We start from the raw sequence: 17,950 nt of genomic DNA, 5'->3' as shown, positions 1-17,950 counted from the left end.
AATAAAACAAGTGTAGGGCATTAGAGAAAGAGAAAGAGAGACATCGTTTTTCTTTTTCTTTGCATTCATCGTATATAGACCTTTTATTACGCCAAACTAAATATGTAAATACACTGATCTCTTCACCCTTTGTTCCTTGCTCTTGATTTTCTCAACGGCCTCGTCAGCGCATTAGAGTTTCTCTCACTTGGAACAAATGCTGCTTTCCATATTCAGGATCATTGCGCTGTTCATTTTACGACACAGCCATTCCAGAATATCCGTGGCTTTGCTCTCCACGTACCAGTCTACCATTGACGATGACGTCTCTTCCTCTTCCTGCGCGTGTAACATTTAATGTAATTTTTAATCATGTGTTCAACGCTTTGTCGATCGAGTAATATTAGAATGTTAGCCTTGATATGATGATTTTGATTCTTTTTATTATATCATTCCCATTTATCTCATGTGATTCAGACAAAACGTTTTTCGTTAAAAGATAACTTTAATTATTTTTACACCGAAAAATTATCAATGATATGACTGATTTCAAAAAGAAATCGACTATACTTTATGATGTTATTCAATTGCTCGCCACTGTTGAGCATTCTATTGTTAATTCTTAAAAAATCGAGAAACTGAATTACGATTACTTTTTAACAATTAATTTTCCCCAAATCGTTAAGCCTGAATATTTCACTTTTTAAAAAAACTTTTAAAAATGTTCGAATGTATCAAATCATTGTCTCTTTTTCACGATTGTAATATTTTAGTAATATGAATTAAATATATGTCGCATCGGACGTACAAATTACCTCTGTTACATGTAAAATGAGTTTATTTTTAGCGACAGTTGGCGGTGACAGCAATTGATTAGTTTCTAAAGTCCACTTCACGTTCCACGATCCCCAAGCATTTCCCTTCTCGATATAATGTATTCGCCTAAAAATTCATGCAGAATTGATTCTCCAGGACATGTTTTTCTCGCATTTCACAAAAGAATTAATATAGCTTTAGATTCTTAAAATCTTTTAGCTGTCAAATACGCGAGCATTGAGAAATGTGATTTTTTATAATTGCCATACTTACTGCAAGGATACTAATGTAATATATTTTCCGTCATTGTAGAGCGTAGCGTGTCCCCAATAAGAATCGTTCTGAACGCAATGGCCTTTACTTATAGCGTTCAGTAAGTACGCTCCCTTTGCTTTGTGCGTCGAGAATAACTCCACACCCTACATAAGGATACAATTAACGATATAAAGGATATTACACTTGAAACATGACGGACGATACTTACGAAATGTGGATTGATATATCGTGGCAATCGCACCCTGGATACAAAATTATGTCCTACTTCCTGCGCTCTGCAAAATGAGCAATTCGCTTTTAAAATAAACTATGATCTTATGATGCACGGAAGAAAGAAAATAGTATTACAGTAGCGTTGATACCTTTTTATTATGTCTGGTATTACTTTCGAATGAGTTTTTAAACAAGAGCTTTCTGTGTTAAAAAACACGGATATTTTTTTCCCCAATGTTTTGAAGAAATATCTCAACTCTTCTCGATAAATGGCTACCACAGATTTTGATAAGATTTAATAAACGTGCCGAGCGATGAAAATAAAATAACAACGCTCGAATTAATATTACATGCACAATTATATATGATTTCAATTTATGTCGACTCTTGTTCATATTATAATTTACTCACTATTTGTCGACGTGGTAATCAAGCCGGCGGTTTCCAAATCGATTTCTGTAGCGAACGAATGATCGACTAGAAATACTAAAGGCGGTACATCCGGATTCTGATAATTCACATCCTTCACCTGGAACGAAACACGAATATGTATTATTTCCTATATTTTCACACTATACAAGATATTTCCCGTATAATCAATGAATATACTTTCAATTATATAAATATGTGAAAATAAATAAGGGCCAACTTGTAGTTTTGTTTTTTAAGCAAATAATTTAATTTTAATTGGATGTGTGCTTGACAAAGACGAAAAGTTTAATCGTGTCATATATTTAAAAAATTGCCAGCCACATATTAAATTTCTTATCAAAGATTCGGAAAGATACCCACTGATTAAACAAGCATTATGTACATATAACAGAATATGTTTAGCTTTAGTTCAGTTTTATTTACCTTAAAATGAGATGCATGGCTATCTAAAATCGATGCTTGCATACCATCAGGCGTAGCATATCCCAGTTCACATGCCACTTCGTATGCCAATCTCTCCGCAGCTTCGTCACCGCATAGTAGTAACTGCAAATTTTCCGCGTGATTAGCACATTTCAATATAGAAACATAAAAAGAGAATCTTCGTTTTATACACTTACTGAATCTGGCTCGCAAAAGTTGCTTCCTGGTGATTTAAAGTTGTAGCCATACTGATTTCCCAAAACGGTAACTAATCGCACCAATACGTGAAACTGTTCCATAATCTGCGCTACATAAGTTCGCAAGAGGTGCGAGAAAAATTGCTTCTTATTGACGACGATGAAACTCTTTTGAAAACTAGGCAATCTAAACAATGGGAGTAATAGAATACTTGTTCTATCGTACACTTGCATCATTACAATTCAAAGTTAATCACTCACCTGAATTCAGCCTCCCTTTCGAACGCGCCCTTTTCCGCGTAATCAAAAATGAATCGAAGAATATTGCGATAATCGAGCATGATGCTGAAATTACGCGCGTTAGATCCGTCTGTATTGGCCAATAATCTCAAGCGCAATGCCATCGGAGAAATATATATCTGCTCTATTAAATCTGTTTTTTTATTGTTCTGCAATTTATATATGCAAATCGATCAAAATCCCTGCTTGTTCTTTGTATATATGCATAAATTAATATGATAGCTTGTATGATCATACGTTACTAATTTTGTGAAACAAAGGAACGCGCATATTGGACACGTCTCTCCTGAGTTTGGCGGCAATTGAGTGTTTGGTTTCCGGATTTTTGGGTATTAGATTAATCAAGGAGCAGAGAAAAGTCTCTTCCAAATTTAAATTAAATTCCCTGACGATGACACATATACCTCTAAAAAAATATCATTTGAAAATTAATATACCAGCTACTTATCGTAAATAATAATATTATATAATAATATAGTAATTAATAATATAATAATGTATAATTAATAATATAATAAAATATTATATAGTTAATATACAGAGTGAGTCAAAAGTATGTTTTAAAAATTTGTGAGCGTGTTCCTGGATAAAAAGGAAGAACAAATGTTCATATGAACATATGGTCACAAATGCTTTGTTGTCGAGATAATGGACATAAATCAGCAGTATCAAATAATGCTTTATTTGAACATCTCTTATAAACAACAATAACAAAATTGTAAACGTTCAAATAAAGCATTATTTGATACTGCTGATTTATGTCCATTATCTCGACAACAAAGCATTTGCGACCATATGTTCATATGAACATTTGTTCTTCCTTTTTATCCAGGAACACGCTCACAAATTTTTAAAACATACTTTTGACTCACCCTGTATAGTGTATAATAATATAATATTAATATTAATATATTAATATAATACTATATATACAGGATGTCCGCAAAACCGCCCGCAGTTCGGGGAGTGATTCGGGACCCAAAAAAAAGTTAAAAAAGCTACATAAACATAGGTCCCCCGTAAATAAGTCGTTTCCGTGTTATAGCCACTTTTATGTTAAAAAAATCGGTATTTATAGTCTGCTTGGCATCCCTCTTTTTAAAATTTCTTTTAAATTTTAAATTTTTTAAATTTAAATTTAAAAATTTAAAAAGAGGGATGCTAAGCGGTTTATAAATTACGATATTTTTAACAAAAGTGGCTATAACTCGGAAATGACTTATTTCCGGACCTATATTTATATAGCTTTTTTTCCTTCTTTTTGGATCTCAAATCACTTCCCTAGTGCTGCGGGCGATTTTTCGGATACCCTGTATAATATTTATAATAGATCACACATATATTATGTTATTAATATTATTATTTATATTATAATTAATATATTATTTATGTACGCAAGCTGTACTTGTAAATAGTGTTCTTCAATTTGCGTTGCTTCAGATATGAGAATTCTAAGCAGTGTTTCATTCTGCGGCTTCCAGCGTAATTCACAAAAGTCTTTTGCAGATTGGAATACAGAACCACCGGAAAGACAGCTTCACTCAGTTGATTGTCGATCTGTGCAAGATAGACAAGAAAAGTTATTATCGCGAATTGTAATTATAAATATAATTAATACCTGTATCCTATGAATGTATCCTTGCAGATAACAAAGCGTGGTGGATTCCCTGCAATGAAACCAAATACCTGGCGAATATGTCCTTCGCAGTTTGCCAAAAAACGGTTTGGTCATCTGCATTTTTGTCAAGTCAACCTGAAATATTTGAAAAGGAATATGTTAAAGAGGAATAGATTCATTTATTTATGCGATACATCACAATCACAGCAAATACATGCAAATATATTAATGATTTTTGCAATAAACATACCAATGAAACATACTTTATATTCAATACTCTACACATTTTTAATTTTTATAACTAGAAATGTCGTATTTATTAATAAATCTAATGTTCTAATCAAGTTATATTTTATAAAATACAATTAAATAGAATCAAGAGCAAAAGTGGTGATATTCATAAACATTTACAATTTAAGAGATTACGTTAGGCAAATCGTACATCAATAAAGTTCTCCAATTGCGCCGCCTTTGCAGAATTCGTATACTTGTTTTCCAGCCAAGCGCTCAATTCTAATGATAAGCTTCTCCATCGTTTGCTGAAGTAAAGCTCCCAATGCGCGGCGGAATCGATCACACTGGCGTACAGTAATTCCCGTCTAGCATTGTGAACATTGGATTCCTGTACGACCTGTGTGGGAAAAAAAGTCAATCGATCTTCAGTTTATCACAGCTGGACGATTTATATAAAATCGCCTTTATATGTCTTTACTTACAACGCTAACTCCGATAGCCGCGATCGACAGAAATATTTCCCTTTTGCTCGCCTCAGGATCGATGATGCTTTTCGCCTTCAAGTACACACTTTCGTGCTGCGTAAACAATAATACACGTTGCTCACCTTCCATGTAACTCACCCAGTAAACCTCCGTTTCATCTTGTCGCGCGTGTTCCAACACTTGCGGCCTCGTGTCGGATTCTGTATTAGGAGAAGAATGAGCGATACTTGCGCTCGTATCCTCTGACCACGACTTTGCATTTGCTAGTGACTTGGGAGCGACTTGAGAGGAATGAGACGCGCTGTCACGCCGTTCGACGGTTACGAAAGTTACAGTTTCGTGTCCACAGCCATCCTATAACAAATAAAATATTAGTGCCAAGTAATCAATCCGCAAAATAAATTGAAATTAAATTTAAATTGAGAAGGTTAATCATGAATTTTGATCATTGCATTAATAATAAGAATTGGAAATTTCGTAGAAAATTAATTCGCCAAAAAAAAAGAAAAAAATAAAAATGTATTACTTCAAAGAAGATGAAAAATCTTGTCAAAAATATAAGTATATAATGTAAATTAAGAACAGACAATTTTCTTTCTTTACCGTCTCGAGTTGCGCTCGATAGCCAAGTGCATTATTGTTATAAACATTCCAAATCAGTTCTCTGGTCTGAGTAGGATCGTCCCAAGTATATAGTAGACTTTGAAACGGTTTGAGCAGAGCGACTTGACCTAAACCGATTTGATTCAGTTTCAGAAATAGTTTGTCGCAGAGATTATCTACTCGTACGGGTATGTCATTGGCGATATATCTTCGAAATGTTATGCGATACGGGGCATTCATGCCACCTTCAATCTCTACGCATAACGCTGACTACAAGATAAAAAATTTTAATATGAAATTTCTTCAAGTATCGTAAAATAAATAAAATTCTGTACAAGGATCCATTCGATTGATTGTTACAACTAATATGTACTCGCGTGTCTTACCCCGTTATCCATTCTCAGCACAGTTTTGCCCACGTATGTGATATCGAAATGTTGCGAGACTAGCTGACTGTTTCTCCATTTTATTCTCATTTTCATGGACTCGGTGACAGGCCAGAATGACATCTCTTGCCCTGGTAAAAGATCATTCCAGAGATCGGCCTCTTCATTTTCTTCCATGAATCTTAGAGCCTTTTTGGTTTTGTTGCAGATGAAAAAGTATGGCAGAAATGTTATGATTTTCGTGAAAATTGGTGATAAGCGGGAACTTTCTATCTCCGTTAAGATCTGATACTTTCGTCCGCGTTCGATATCTCGACATACAATCAACGACATTGAGGTGAGTCCATCCAATCCAAATGGCATCGACCACTCAGATTGATGGGCTCTCAATCGTATCATGCTCTTTTTATTATTCTTTTGGGAGAATACCATCAATTCCTCCTCTGGCATCTCATAAGTTATATGAGAATGGCAATCCTAAAGAAGAAGAATGAAGAATAGTAATATAAAAATCATAATTTATTATTATGGAAATCAAATTGTTTGACTTATACCTGGATAAATAACGGTAAGCCAGACTTATTTATCATCCAATATTGCGACTGTATAACGATGTTCCAGCTAGAAATTTTGCCCAGTTCTAAGCACAGCAAAAAGGGTTTCGTCAATTCCGATTCGTTATCTGTAGACATCAATATAAACTTTCGTTCTAAATTCATATTCAGTTTTACCGCGCCCATCCAAGATGTACCCAAGTAGTTATGTATCTATATATAAAATTATTAAGAGGTGTATAATTAAACGACGTAGAGTTTGCAATATTTGCATAGCTGACTTTTTTCAAAATTCTGCGCACCTTAAAAATAAACTGCACATTACTGCTATGATTCAGAGAATGCATGTTTATTTTTTCCCCGGGTTCGATTTTCACTTCGTAATTAATGCTAGGTATACCGACATCAATGACGAAGGGCAGTTGATTATTAAAAATTACAGGTGGTATGATATCTATCAAATAATTCGGCACTTGACAGCCCGAGGGACGAGTTGTTAATGCGACTTCCATGCATATCGCCCTGACACAGAATACATTACAGTTAATGTCGCCCTTCGTTTTGCAGTATACGTCTTTAAATGCATTTGGTGTACCCCTCAAGTCTTTCCAATAAATTCCTTCTTCGCTGACTTGATATTTTCTATATAAATAATATATTTATTAGTAACAGAAAACAACTTTACAACCTGATCTGATCTGCGATTCTACTTACTCTAGATACGCAGGAAGAACATGTATCGGACAATGATAAGCGATATATAGAGGAACATTATAAGTCGCATCAGGTTCGATGATCGCCATTCTTATATTATGATCAAAAGGATTTGTAACTTCACCGGTAGGTGTTAAACCCAGTTTGTCCACCACCGCTTTCTTGTAATAAAGTCCAAGTGCGTACGATGTTTCGTTTCGAAACTAAAAGGTATCTTTCAATTGGTGGAAAATATATAAAAGACGATGATGTGAAACGTGGATAAAGTGAATTACATTACCTGTAACGGAGATCTCACGCAAACCGTACGATGTAGATAACTGTTTATTGTCGCCTCTATCACCAGATAATAGCGGACATCGTGTCTCACAGGACGAAGCGATATGAGATTGCATGTTTCCTTTTTAGGACAATACACCAATACGTCTTCGAAACCTGCGTATAGATTAAAAATACGATTATTAACATATTTATTTGACATTTTTCATATAATGAAGCGAGTAAGGTACCTTCGAAAATGACACGAAGAAGCTCGCCAGTTATAGTTTTATAAATTTGAACTGGCGAGTCGACAGGAAAAGTTTTACATTCCGATACGACTGCGACTTCTTTACCGATCCATCGAGGACTCGTAAGATCCCCTTGGGTTTCATTTTCCGGACTGCTAGGCACACTGGTCGGCGAATTTCCATCGTGTGCAAAATTATGCGCGGCCAGAACACGCGTAACACTGTTTCCGTCTACTTGTTCTTGAACAAGCAGTTCCACTCGACTCGCGTGACCTATATCATTCAGCACAGTCAATTCTCGTGTATTGGCTGGTACGAACGGGATTCCACCCTTGACTCGTGCAAATGCGTTTGACATCGCATTCCATGTCGTGATCATGTTTTCTGTTATAGTGATGTTGATTTTATCCTCCGAATATAGAATAATATGCGGCGCGAATAGACTTATTTTCCCTGGTGCACGTGGTATGGCGGAATTAACTGCATGCAAAATTAAAACATTAATATTTTTTCATGTGAGATTTTTTCATACGTGTGTGATGTACTCTTTGAATTTACACATACAAGATTCACAGTTACAATCTAGCGTTAATTCCTCCAGTTCCTCATCTTCATTTGTACTCGAATCATCAGAATCACTTTCTTCGTCGTCACTATTATTATTAAATAGATAATTGGAAATTTTTGTTAATTTCGTATCGCTCTCGTCATCATCCGTATCAGATTCATCCTCGTATGTGATGTAAGTTTCAGGCTCTGTTTAGTTAAAAAAATAAATAGAATACTAATAAATTCATGTATTATTTATAAATGTATCGTATATCATGTATAAATTCATGTATTAAACAATAATCGTAAATTATTAATAATTTCACCTTTTTTCGTAGACGAGATCACATCAGCATCAGGTCCAATAAATATCATATCTGTTACATCCTGTTCATTATATTTTATATCTTTCTTTTTTGCCTTTACCGAATCTTGCTTTATACAGTGACAAGAATCTGTCCAATGGGAATTAATCATATTTGCTTCGCCTCGATATGTCTGAAAAAATTATCATCAATAATAATATAAAACTATATAATAGATAATTAAAAAATAATAATATAAATATAAATAAATAAATGTGTAATAAAATCGATAATTTTTGCAACCTTGATCATGAATTCCCATGGTTTATAGTTTACATCGTCCTTTGTGCAGAGTTCTATAAATGGCTCCCAATTCTGATAAGCTCTATTGTAACAGAATGCATGAAGTTTTATATTGGATTCGAGATGGAAATTATTGTGCCAATCATCGATGGTAACGGTAACAACAGTCTCCATTTTCATTATTGGAAATCTTCCTACAGAATACTCCATTTCCAATAATAAACACATTAGTACAGGTCTCAAATTGAATATTACATGATCATTATGGTGATGATACAACGCCGAATCACCTAATAATAAGATAAAAATAAAAATGCAAATTATTTAGATAAATATGATAATAAAATTGAAATAAAACAATCTACATTGTATTGCAAGATATTTACCTTCATCAGTTTTTTTATATGGTATACTAGAAACTTTTTTCGGTGCCCAGAGATTATTATACACGTTGGCACTCTGATTGCTATTATCATCCATTTTCGGGCTAATGCTGTTCAAAAAAGTCAACGCTTCACTCAATATCTAGAATACAGATATTAACAATATGCGATAATATAAATAATTCAATTGCAGTTTATATAGATATCAAGTATATTCCATAAATTGGAGACTCTCAGCTCAAGTCATGATTACTTACATCGAAAAAAGTATGGATCACTTCTGCCGATAGTTGTATATTAATACTATTTATAGCAACGACGATTTCCTCATTACCGCTTGACAATTCTTTCTTCTTAGAAATTTCTACATCGCAAGGATGTAGTAACCAATATGGGGACTCGTAATTTCCCTGTCCTTTGGTCTTGGCATTGACATTAGTCAGGGTGCAGACTATCGAAGAGGAACAACCATGTCTGCTGCTTTCAATGAACACTTCTGTTTGCATTCGAATCACGTGCGTATTATTCTTCTCCAAGTCACCGAATAGAAAAATATCCGGCTTCTGTATTCTAATTGATATAGAAGTACCTAAACAAATTAGAATTATTTTATTTTCATGTAAAGTAATGTGAAAAATATCACATATATATGTTTGAGAACAAAAAAAAGAGCCATCTTTGTGTACAATCTGCATGCATAAACTACCTGGTTGCTCCTTAAAATATTGGGAGCGACTTATTTTGTCAGTTTCTGCATTTATAGCATTCCGGTTCTTGATTTAAATCAAATATATTAATGGAATTAATATAATTTAACAAATACATCTTCGAGAAGATGTACAATTTTTGAGAGATTTAAAAAATTAATAGACAAATATTCTTAATGAGTACTATTACTGTCCAAATTAATTTATATTTACCATTTGGTTATTATTATCGTATCCATGATTGATGATTCCTTTCTCTATCTGCTCGCCAGGTAAGGAATCCAAAAAGTATCGACCCAAATGCATTAAGAAAGGTACAGACAGATTAATTCGCACATCCTGAATAAGAACATCGAAACACTTTTCCCTTGCTTGAGTACGACTGTACGTAATATCAATTATAGGAGACATTGACACAGAAATACAAGATTCTAAATTCTTCTCTAAGGATATTGCCGGTGATTGTATTATCCTACAATTGTAAAATGAGATTAATAAAAGATAGTTAACAAGATCTTTCTAAAATCAAAGCTCTCGATTAATGATACAAACTTCTTTTCAACAACCGAGTCCTTGCGAGTGTCTTGCAATAAGCAGCTTTGCAAAGACAATTTCATTTTCACGCTCTTATCACTATAAAAGTCCCAGGTGTTTATAGTTTCTCCAAAACTTAACTTGCATAAACCATGATTCAAGTCACGCACAGGGGAACTCAATACCTGCATATATAATCAAAATTATATACATATAGATAGATCAACATTGGTTAATTTAATATTAATATTTACCTCTTCTGTATCCATGAATAAATTCAATTGTAACCCCTCCAAAGTAAGTTTTATATTGACTTCACATAATGCTGTTTCATTATGAGTTAAAAAATCTTCCAGCTTTTTTACCATAACATCATCATCGTGCTTGAGATTTTTTTGGGAATCTTGCATTGAAATTCGATCCTCGTTTTCGCCGACCTTCTTAAGTAATAGTATTTTGGAAATATTATCTTGCCACACTGATATGAGAGACTTGAGATCTCGCTGACTCAAGTTTACATTTATAATGTCGATTGCCCCTTGCACATTAAATAAACCGTACGTTTGAAATTCCATAATACTACGGTATTCAGTTTTCCTCTTGATATCAAACTGAATTTGTATAGGCTCGATAATGGGTTCCTGAAATTATTTCCATACGATATACAATTTTTCTTTAACAAATACTTTGCTGTAACAAAATTGAAATATTTAATCTAATTTTACCTGCACTTCCAAGTCTCGTGCCAAGGTCATAATTGCTCTAGATATAGTCATAGATTTCAATTTTATCAAAATGTTATCGATTATCAGTTGTCCACTATCATTAGTAGTCGTCTTCATCGATTGTCCGCTATTCTTGAAAAAGTTTTCGACCGATAATATGCCTGCAAATAAATTCTATAAAAGAACTGTCTCAAGTTGTATAATTGTCTCGGATTCAATTTTATACCCGTATCAAAAACCAAGAGACTCGGGGCATCCTTCTTCTGTGGTAGCAGAAAAGTAGGTCCTTGTATATCGATAAAAATATGTAATTTTGTCGCGCTCTTCTTAAACAGCTCGATTCCTCCCACAAATTTATTTTTCAAATAATTTAAGAAGCAAGTGTAGTACGTGGAAGCAAATGGTCTCACAAAATTCTATACAAAGGCAGTTAAAATGTGAAATATCAATAATATCATAATAAAATATAAACGTAAGGCAAGAAATTTATCATACCCGTAAATCGTACAAAATTTTAGAAATGATCACACAATTTATTCTTCCAATGGAAAGCTTGAAGGTACCGTCTGACATCACATCATCATGATTAGTATCAATATCCGAACATTTATACAATCTTGGTGTATGTCTTACATATTTCAGATCAAATACCTTGTCTTCATCGGTCGTTAAAATCTTTGAATAAAATTTAAAAAAATATATATATTGTATGTGTGTGTGTATATATATGTATGCAGTTAAAAAAAATATATACATATTATTTAGCATAATTACTTTCGAATAAAGCGTGTCATCGTTTAAGTCTTCGGCAAGTATATTGCTAAGATGGGCACGCAATACCATTCTCTCGTTTGCATTGTAGATGCAATCGTTTTCCAAACCCGAAATCTTAATCTCCATTAAATCTATATCCTTGTCGCAGAATCGCAGTATTAGCGAGCTAAGTCTAGTTGAATAATTCAGTTTAATTGCACCTATAAAAGCATTGTTACGAGATGCGAAATTAATTGATACTTCCTTTCCAAAAATGCATATATTGTATTCAAGAATATATTTATACCTGGTGGGATGGGTGGATCTACATTCTTTTGTTCCGGTTTTATAATATTACTGCACATCTTTCTGGAGTACTTGATTAAGAGCGTACCATCACACATACTGAAATAAATCAATTAATGTTCCTAAGAATATCTGTCGAAACGATTGTGTTTTCTTGTGTGTATTACTTACGTTTTAAATTTATGCCAATAATCTTTTATTTTCAGTAATGCGGATCTATGAAGATTTATATTAATATTCAATAGATTTATAACCAGTGAGCGCTCGATATTTTTAAAATGCGACTTGAAATCCGGACAATTTGATTTAACCTTTAAAACAGAGATAATTAATGCACATTTACAAATTAAGTAGCATATATATTATATTTTTTTATAAAGATACGACACCTTGCGATACGACACAACGAGAACTTCATAAGATTCGTCAGTGGATATTAATTCCAGATACGATCCGGTAACGCCAGCGTTTGTCTTATCGACTAGAAGAATCGATCCAATGCCGAATTGAACAGCAACACCATATTCCATCATAGCTGTTTCATAGTACAAGGTATGCAATCTCAAATTCAGATAAGGCTGTTCTCGGTTGTCCACCAAATGTTCAAGATTTATGGAGAACTAAATTTCAGAATCCAGATATATTAATGGTATGTACACTTAATAAGATATACGAATGCTTGATAAGATTGTACTTACCTCGCTTATAGCAAATCGAAGTAACAAATTAATGTGATTACATGGAGATATATTATCATCAAATCCAGATAAATTAATCGTTTTAGATAACAGTTCCAAATCTTCTTCACTGACTTCCGAAGAGACAACACTCCTAATAAGAAATTAAAATTATTTGATCTTAATAGACCTTGACTAATGAGAAAAAAATATACTTTTATAATATATTATCACATTACCTGTCAAGCTTTGGTACATTATTGGTAACTACTTCTTTGATAACAGGTTTAAAACCATTATGCATCATTATAACAGATGGCAAGCACACACCAGATTGTACTTTCATTAATTCTTTTAATGAAGTAAAAGTAATTCTCGATTTTTGTTCAAGAGTAGGATTTTTAAAGGTAGTTTTATATTTTTCAACATTATTTTCATATAGCACTAGCAATTTATTCAAAAAGTGCGCCATCAGTTGCAATTTGTTTTCCGATAAATTCAATTTTACGTTTGAAATATGTACATTGAGTTTTGTCCTGCGAAAAAGTCACATATTAAAAAGAGGAATAAACAAGAGGAACAGCAACAATTCCTTACCGTGGTAATTGACGATATTCCGGTCTAATACTATACGAAAGTGTTGCATTCGCTTGTAGCTTGGGTAACAAATGATACTCCGAATCGCTCCGTTTTCTCGCAGAGCGCCAATCGTCACCCGAATGACAAAATAAAATTTGCGCGCCGGAAAACACCATATTAAGTCTGTCGTAAAGTAATTCTTCCAGTTCCATGAGAGTGGCATCTTCCAGTTGCAAATTCGCTGCTTGAAGTTCGTTGGTCAACATCACATTACCGAGATCCAAGACAAGTATATGTCCTCCTCTAAGATAAAAAAAGATGCGTGATATTTTCCGTACGTTTTTTTTTTATAATACTACATACATAGTGAACATACTTTTGAATCGATCCGTGTTCGGAAAATATAATATACGGACTTTTAATATCTATTTTGAAACTAATTCTCAATGTCTGTGAGGTGATGTCGTCCACAAAGTTGAAATATTTTCTTTTGGCATAATCCCACAATCTGTATATTCCGAGAATCGTGCCATAGATGTAATTGGTGTTGAATTTAAAAAAGTTTATAATCTCCACCATGGCAAACTGAATAAGAAATAATGAATGTAAGAGAGAGATTTACCGGAATTGCGATCGAAATAAACGTGTATAAAAGCGCTATTACATGATGATAAGTCACTTCGATAGCTTCCAGCTTTATGGATACTTCAAAGATAGGATCCATATTTAATCCATTCTTCTCAAAATCTATGGCCAAGAAATAGGTGGACACATTCCCTATCGGTTGCATATAATAATTGCAATTAGTATTTATAATAGTTTATAACATTAATTGCTTAGCAAGATAAATAAATAAGTGTGTTACCTGTCAACACATTATCAACTGTAATCAAAGGAATCAAATCACCGTCGGTTGATATAGCTTCGACAACAAAACTCTCAGCACGAGCAGATATCTTGAAAGCTAATAATGTAGGCCGTGCCTCGATACTTGTCAGTAATTGTGCGACAGTTACAATCAACATTTCCTTGCCTTTGCTCAAAAGAGTCAGACAACAATTTGCCAAAGTAAAGTTCAATTTGTAATCTACAAACATGAATAAAATAAAAATTCTTGTCAAATATTTGCTTTTAATAAAACACAAAATTCTCGTAATAATTCTCTTCATAATATTATAGAAAAAAGTAATTAATAATCTTGAGGAAAGTATTTGTGCGCTCACCGATTTGCTTTAGTGTCTTTTCCAATTTTATCTGTGAACCAGATATATTATCCTTCACATCTATCATTGAATTTTGGCTCTCTTCTTTGGTTTCTTCTTTGTTGGATTGAACCATTATACTTTGATCCTTTTTCGATAATATTTCGACATTGACATTTTCTGATGAATTCATTGTTGTAGTTTGGCACTCGCGCTCGATATCCTTATTCTTCAATTCTTGTTTAGCGTGCTCTCTCGCGATCACTATGTTTAATATTGTCAGACTGTCCTCGTATTTTTGCAAATCCAGTTTTAATTCTGTATCGTTTGGTCGTTGCAAATTTTGAATACACACTTCTTTATAATTTCTATAATTTTTTCTATGTTTGGCTATATGCGGCCAAGTATATGGTTTAATATAGTGATCCAAGATAGAATTATACGCATATCTCCACCAAGATGCTGGCTCCTCGTACACACTTTTTTCAGGCCGATATTTAGCATGCGGTCTGCAAATATTACATATAACTATTAATTTTTAATCATCTTTTATTAAGGATAGAGAGAGAGAGAAAATTGACTAAAAATACATTTATTATTAAAATAAATAGAAGAATTTTAGTAAATTCATTACCTATTAACGATCGCTCGTAACAAAGACTCTTGAATATGGCAAAATGTAGCATATTGTGTTTCAGATAGTTGCATTGCCACATCCTGGAGCACAATGTCGACCAACATACGAGAAGCTTGCGTTTCTGTACCTTTGTGTATGATGACTTTAATCTTGGCTGTAAAAGGCTTCAACACTTCAACAAAAAAATGAAATTAAAATCAAGATAAAAGTTGAGAAATAATATTTTTCTTTTTTCATGTACAAGATACTGTAATGAATAAGTAAATCTCAAACATACAAAATTGAAATTCTTGATTTCTCATTCCGAACGTTTGCAGCGATCTATGCATCGCGCTTTTCCATGCCAGAAGATTGGGCATGTCCCAATTATCCTGGACATTGATACAGGATTGTGTGTCGTGATCCATATACACACTGAGCGATTCCGCGCGTATAAGCTGATATACTGTCTGCGAATTTGTAGCACATACTCCAGGCTTCCATTTACTGAAATTTATCATTTCTATTAACAACATTGGACACACATAATCGAAACATGACAATATGTATCAAGTTACTTCTTACTTGTTGGTAGTTGTAATTGATATACTTTGTATACATATACCACAGGCACAGAGAAAGTTTCGCAATATTTTCTCTTCATATCTAATATGTACATTATTTATAGTAATTTGAAAGTTTTTTGTGACTGATGCTAATAGACCATCAAATAGCTGAGGAGGTAGACCTATAAAAAGAAAGAAAAATAAATTATAGAGATAAAACTTCGAGGAAAACACTTTAACGTTTATATTAATTAACGTTTATATTAATAAATGAAAAACTTTGACAAGCATGTAAATCAAGTATACAGATATTTCCTAGGAAAAATAGAATAAACTCAATAAGGCAATTTATTAATAAATGATATCTAATCTTGACAAAAATATTTAACTACCTGCTTTAAATAATTCATCTTCCTTGAGATCCTCAAGAATTTTCTTTTTTTCTGCTCTTATCAAACGTTTCTGTATTTCTGGGTCATATGGACCAGACAGTGCAGGTACTGCTACTGCATATATATCCTAAAGAGAATAAAAATAATTATATATGAAATATACTAAGTTCTCTATTAATATGTATATATAATTGTATATGATTTCATATATTATTTCAATATAAAATATTACAACATTATTATATATAAATTTCTTGATACCTCTATGCATATCACAATTGGTTGCGAAAAGAGTCCAGACCATGGTATTTTCAAAATAATTTTTCCTATCAAGCCAATCTCTATTCTAATAGGTAATCCCAGTTGATACTAGAAAATATAAAAATATATAAAAAAAAATATATATATATATATATATCTAATATAATTCTATTTTATATAAAGTGAGGACACAATTTTGAGCAAACCTAGATTAACTTAATTAGTAATAGAATTTTGCCTATAGCAAAAATCAAATTTATCAATCCTAATTAAATTTTTCTTCCAATATGTCAAAAGTTAATAATTCTATCATAATTTAAAAAAATATTGCAACTTTTATTGAAAAATTAATCGCCGAATAAGTTAATCGAAGTTTAGCTCTGAAAATCTTTTTATTTAACTATTGGAAAAGTCGTACCAGAGCTTCCGGTTTCAACTTGAGATCGGTGAGGCATGTATCCCCGGAGAAAATACCGACGTTGAACTGTTCCGTGTCCAGGTCCTCTACGTACCTGCCCAGCAGACGGTTCAAAAATGCCGCTATAGCCCCCTCGAACATCGTAGCTGTCAGGCTCGTTGGCCGTTTTCTATGTGTATATTTCGCGAGTCGAAAGAAGAACGAGATCAGCTGGAATCAACCTGGCGCCCGGTTGTCACCATCGTCATAACCTCAAGATTGTTGCAAAATAATTCAGTCATGCGCGACGCCACCGCAATCTTTATCGATCTTGAATTTCGTCTCGCCATCAGTATTAAGGACGTATTCACATCTTGGCAGTAAAACAGACAGCAAAAAAGCAGAAAGCCAATCAGAACTCGCGTTGGTAATAAGCAGTGGCTGTGGTCGGGAAGACGCTTTGGATGCTTTGAAGCGTTTGATTGACCAGCGCGAGTTGTGATTGGCTTGGGTGGCACCCAAGTGCCACGTCGCCAATTGGCCAATTCAAAATAGGACTCTCTGATTGGTCAATCGTTACTGGTTACCCTAGGCACAGGTCGATAATTGGCTGCGTTCAGCAGAAAAAGCTGCTTTGCAACTGTTGTAAAATTCGTGAGTTTGATTGGCGTATGCTCTTAATTTTGACTGAATCTATGGTCCATATTCTGAATCCTCTTTTATCGATAAAAGTGCCTCTAAAATTGGCTTATAGCCAATCAGAAGGCTTATAAGCCACTTTTAGAGGCACTTTTATCGATAAAAGAAGATTCAGAATATGGACCTAAGAGCATACACCAATCAGATTCACGAATTTTACAACAATGCAAAGCAGCTTTTCCTGCTGAATGCAGCCATTGGCCGCATTCAGCAGACTCAACAATTGGGCAACATTACTAGATTTTCCGATTTAATTC

General features: G+C 33.6%; 1 protein-coding gene across 1 annotated transcript; it reads right to left on the bottom strand.

Moving 5' to 3' along the window:
• Positions 1–46: 46 nt before the first annotated feature.
• LOC145961613 (intermembrane lipid transfer protein VPS13A) lies at positions 47–17,362 on the bottom strand. Its single transcript, XM_083082023.1, has 50 exons — positions 17,016–17,362; positions 16,598–16,705; positions 16,337–16,463; positions 15,964–16,126; positions 15,677–15,885; positions 15,397–15,571; positions 14,784–15,271; positions 14,426–14,647; positions 14,225–14,337; positions 13,937–14,145; positions 13,579–13,863; positions 13,221–13,517; positions 13,003–13,135; positions 12,694–12,924; positions 12,476–12,615; positions 12,306–12,403; positions 12,020–12,219; positions 11,741–11,920; positions 11,472–11,661; positions 11,246–11,406; positions 10,775–11,161; positions 10,539–10,705; positions 10,200–10,458; positions 9,986–10,052; positions 9,537–9,868; positions 9,283–9,421; positions 8,897–9,186; positions 8,615–8,786; positions 8,304–8,495; positions 7,740–8,219; positions 7,511–7,665; positions 7,231–7,433; positions 6,819–7,158; positions 6,517–6,729; positions 5,963–6,439; positions 5,577–5,846; positions 4,971–5,327; positions 4,697–4,885; positions 4,255–4,389; positions 4,042–4,193; positions 2,874–3,042; positions 2,598–2,785; positions 2,337–2,523; positions 2,140–2,262; positions 1,696–1,813; positions 1,434–1,557; positions 1,280–1,346; positions 1,069–1,214; positions 795–921; positions 47–318 (listed from the first exon to the last, which is right to left on the bottom strand). The coding sequence occupies exons 1-50, from the start codon at positions 17,154–17,156 to the stop codon at positions 184–186; spliced, it is 10,230 nt and encodes a 3,409-aa protein (XP_082938149.1). The 5' UTR covers positions 17,157–17,362; the 3' UTR covers positions 47–183.
• Positions 17,363–17,950: the final 588 nt, after the last annotated feature.

The sequence above is a fragment of the Camponotus vicinus genome, unplaced genomic scaffold (genome assembly GCF_025532165.1).
Source record: "Camponotus vicinus isolate PSW18456_S1 unplaced genomic scaffold, iyCamVici1.0 SCAF_11, whole genome shotgun sequence".
NCBI lineage: Eukaryota > Metazoa > Arthropoda > Insecta > Hymenoptera > Formicidae > Camponotus > Camponotus vicinus.
Note: the sequence above shows the minus strand (reverse complement) of the source record. Positions and strands in the feature narration are given on the sequence as shown.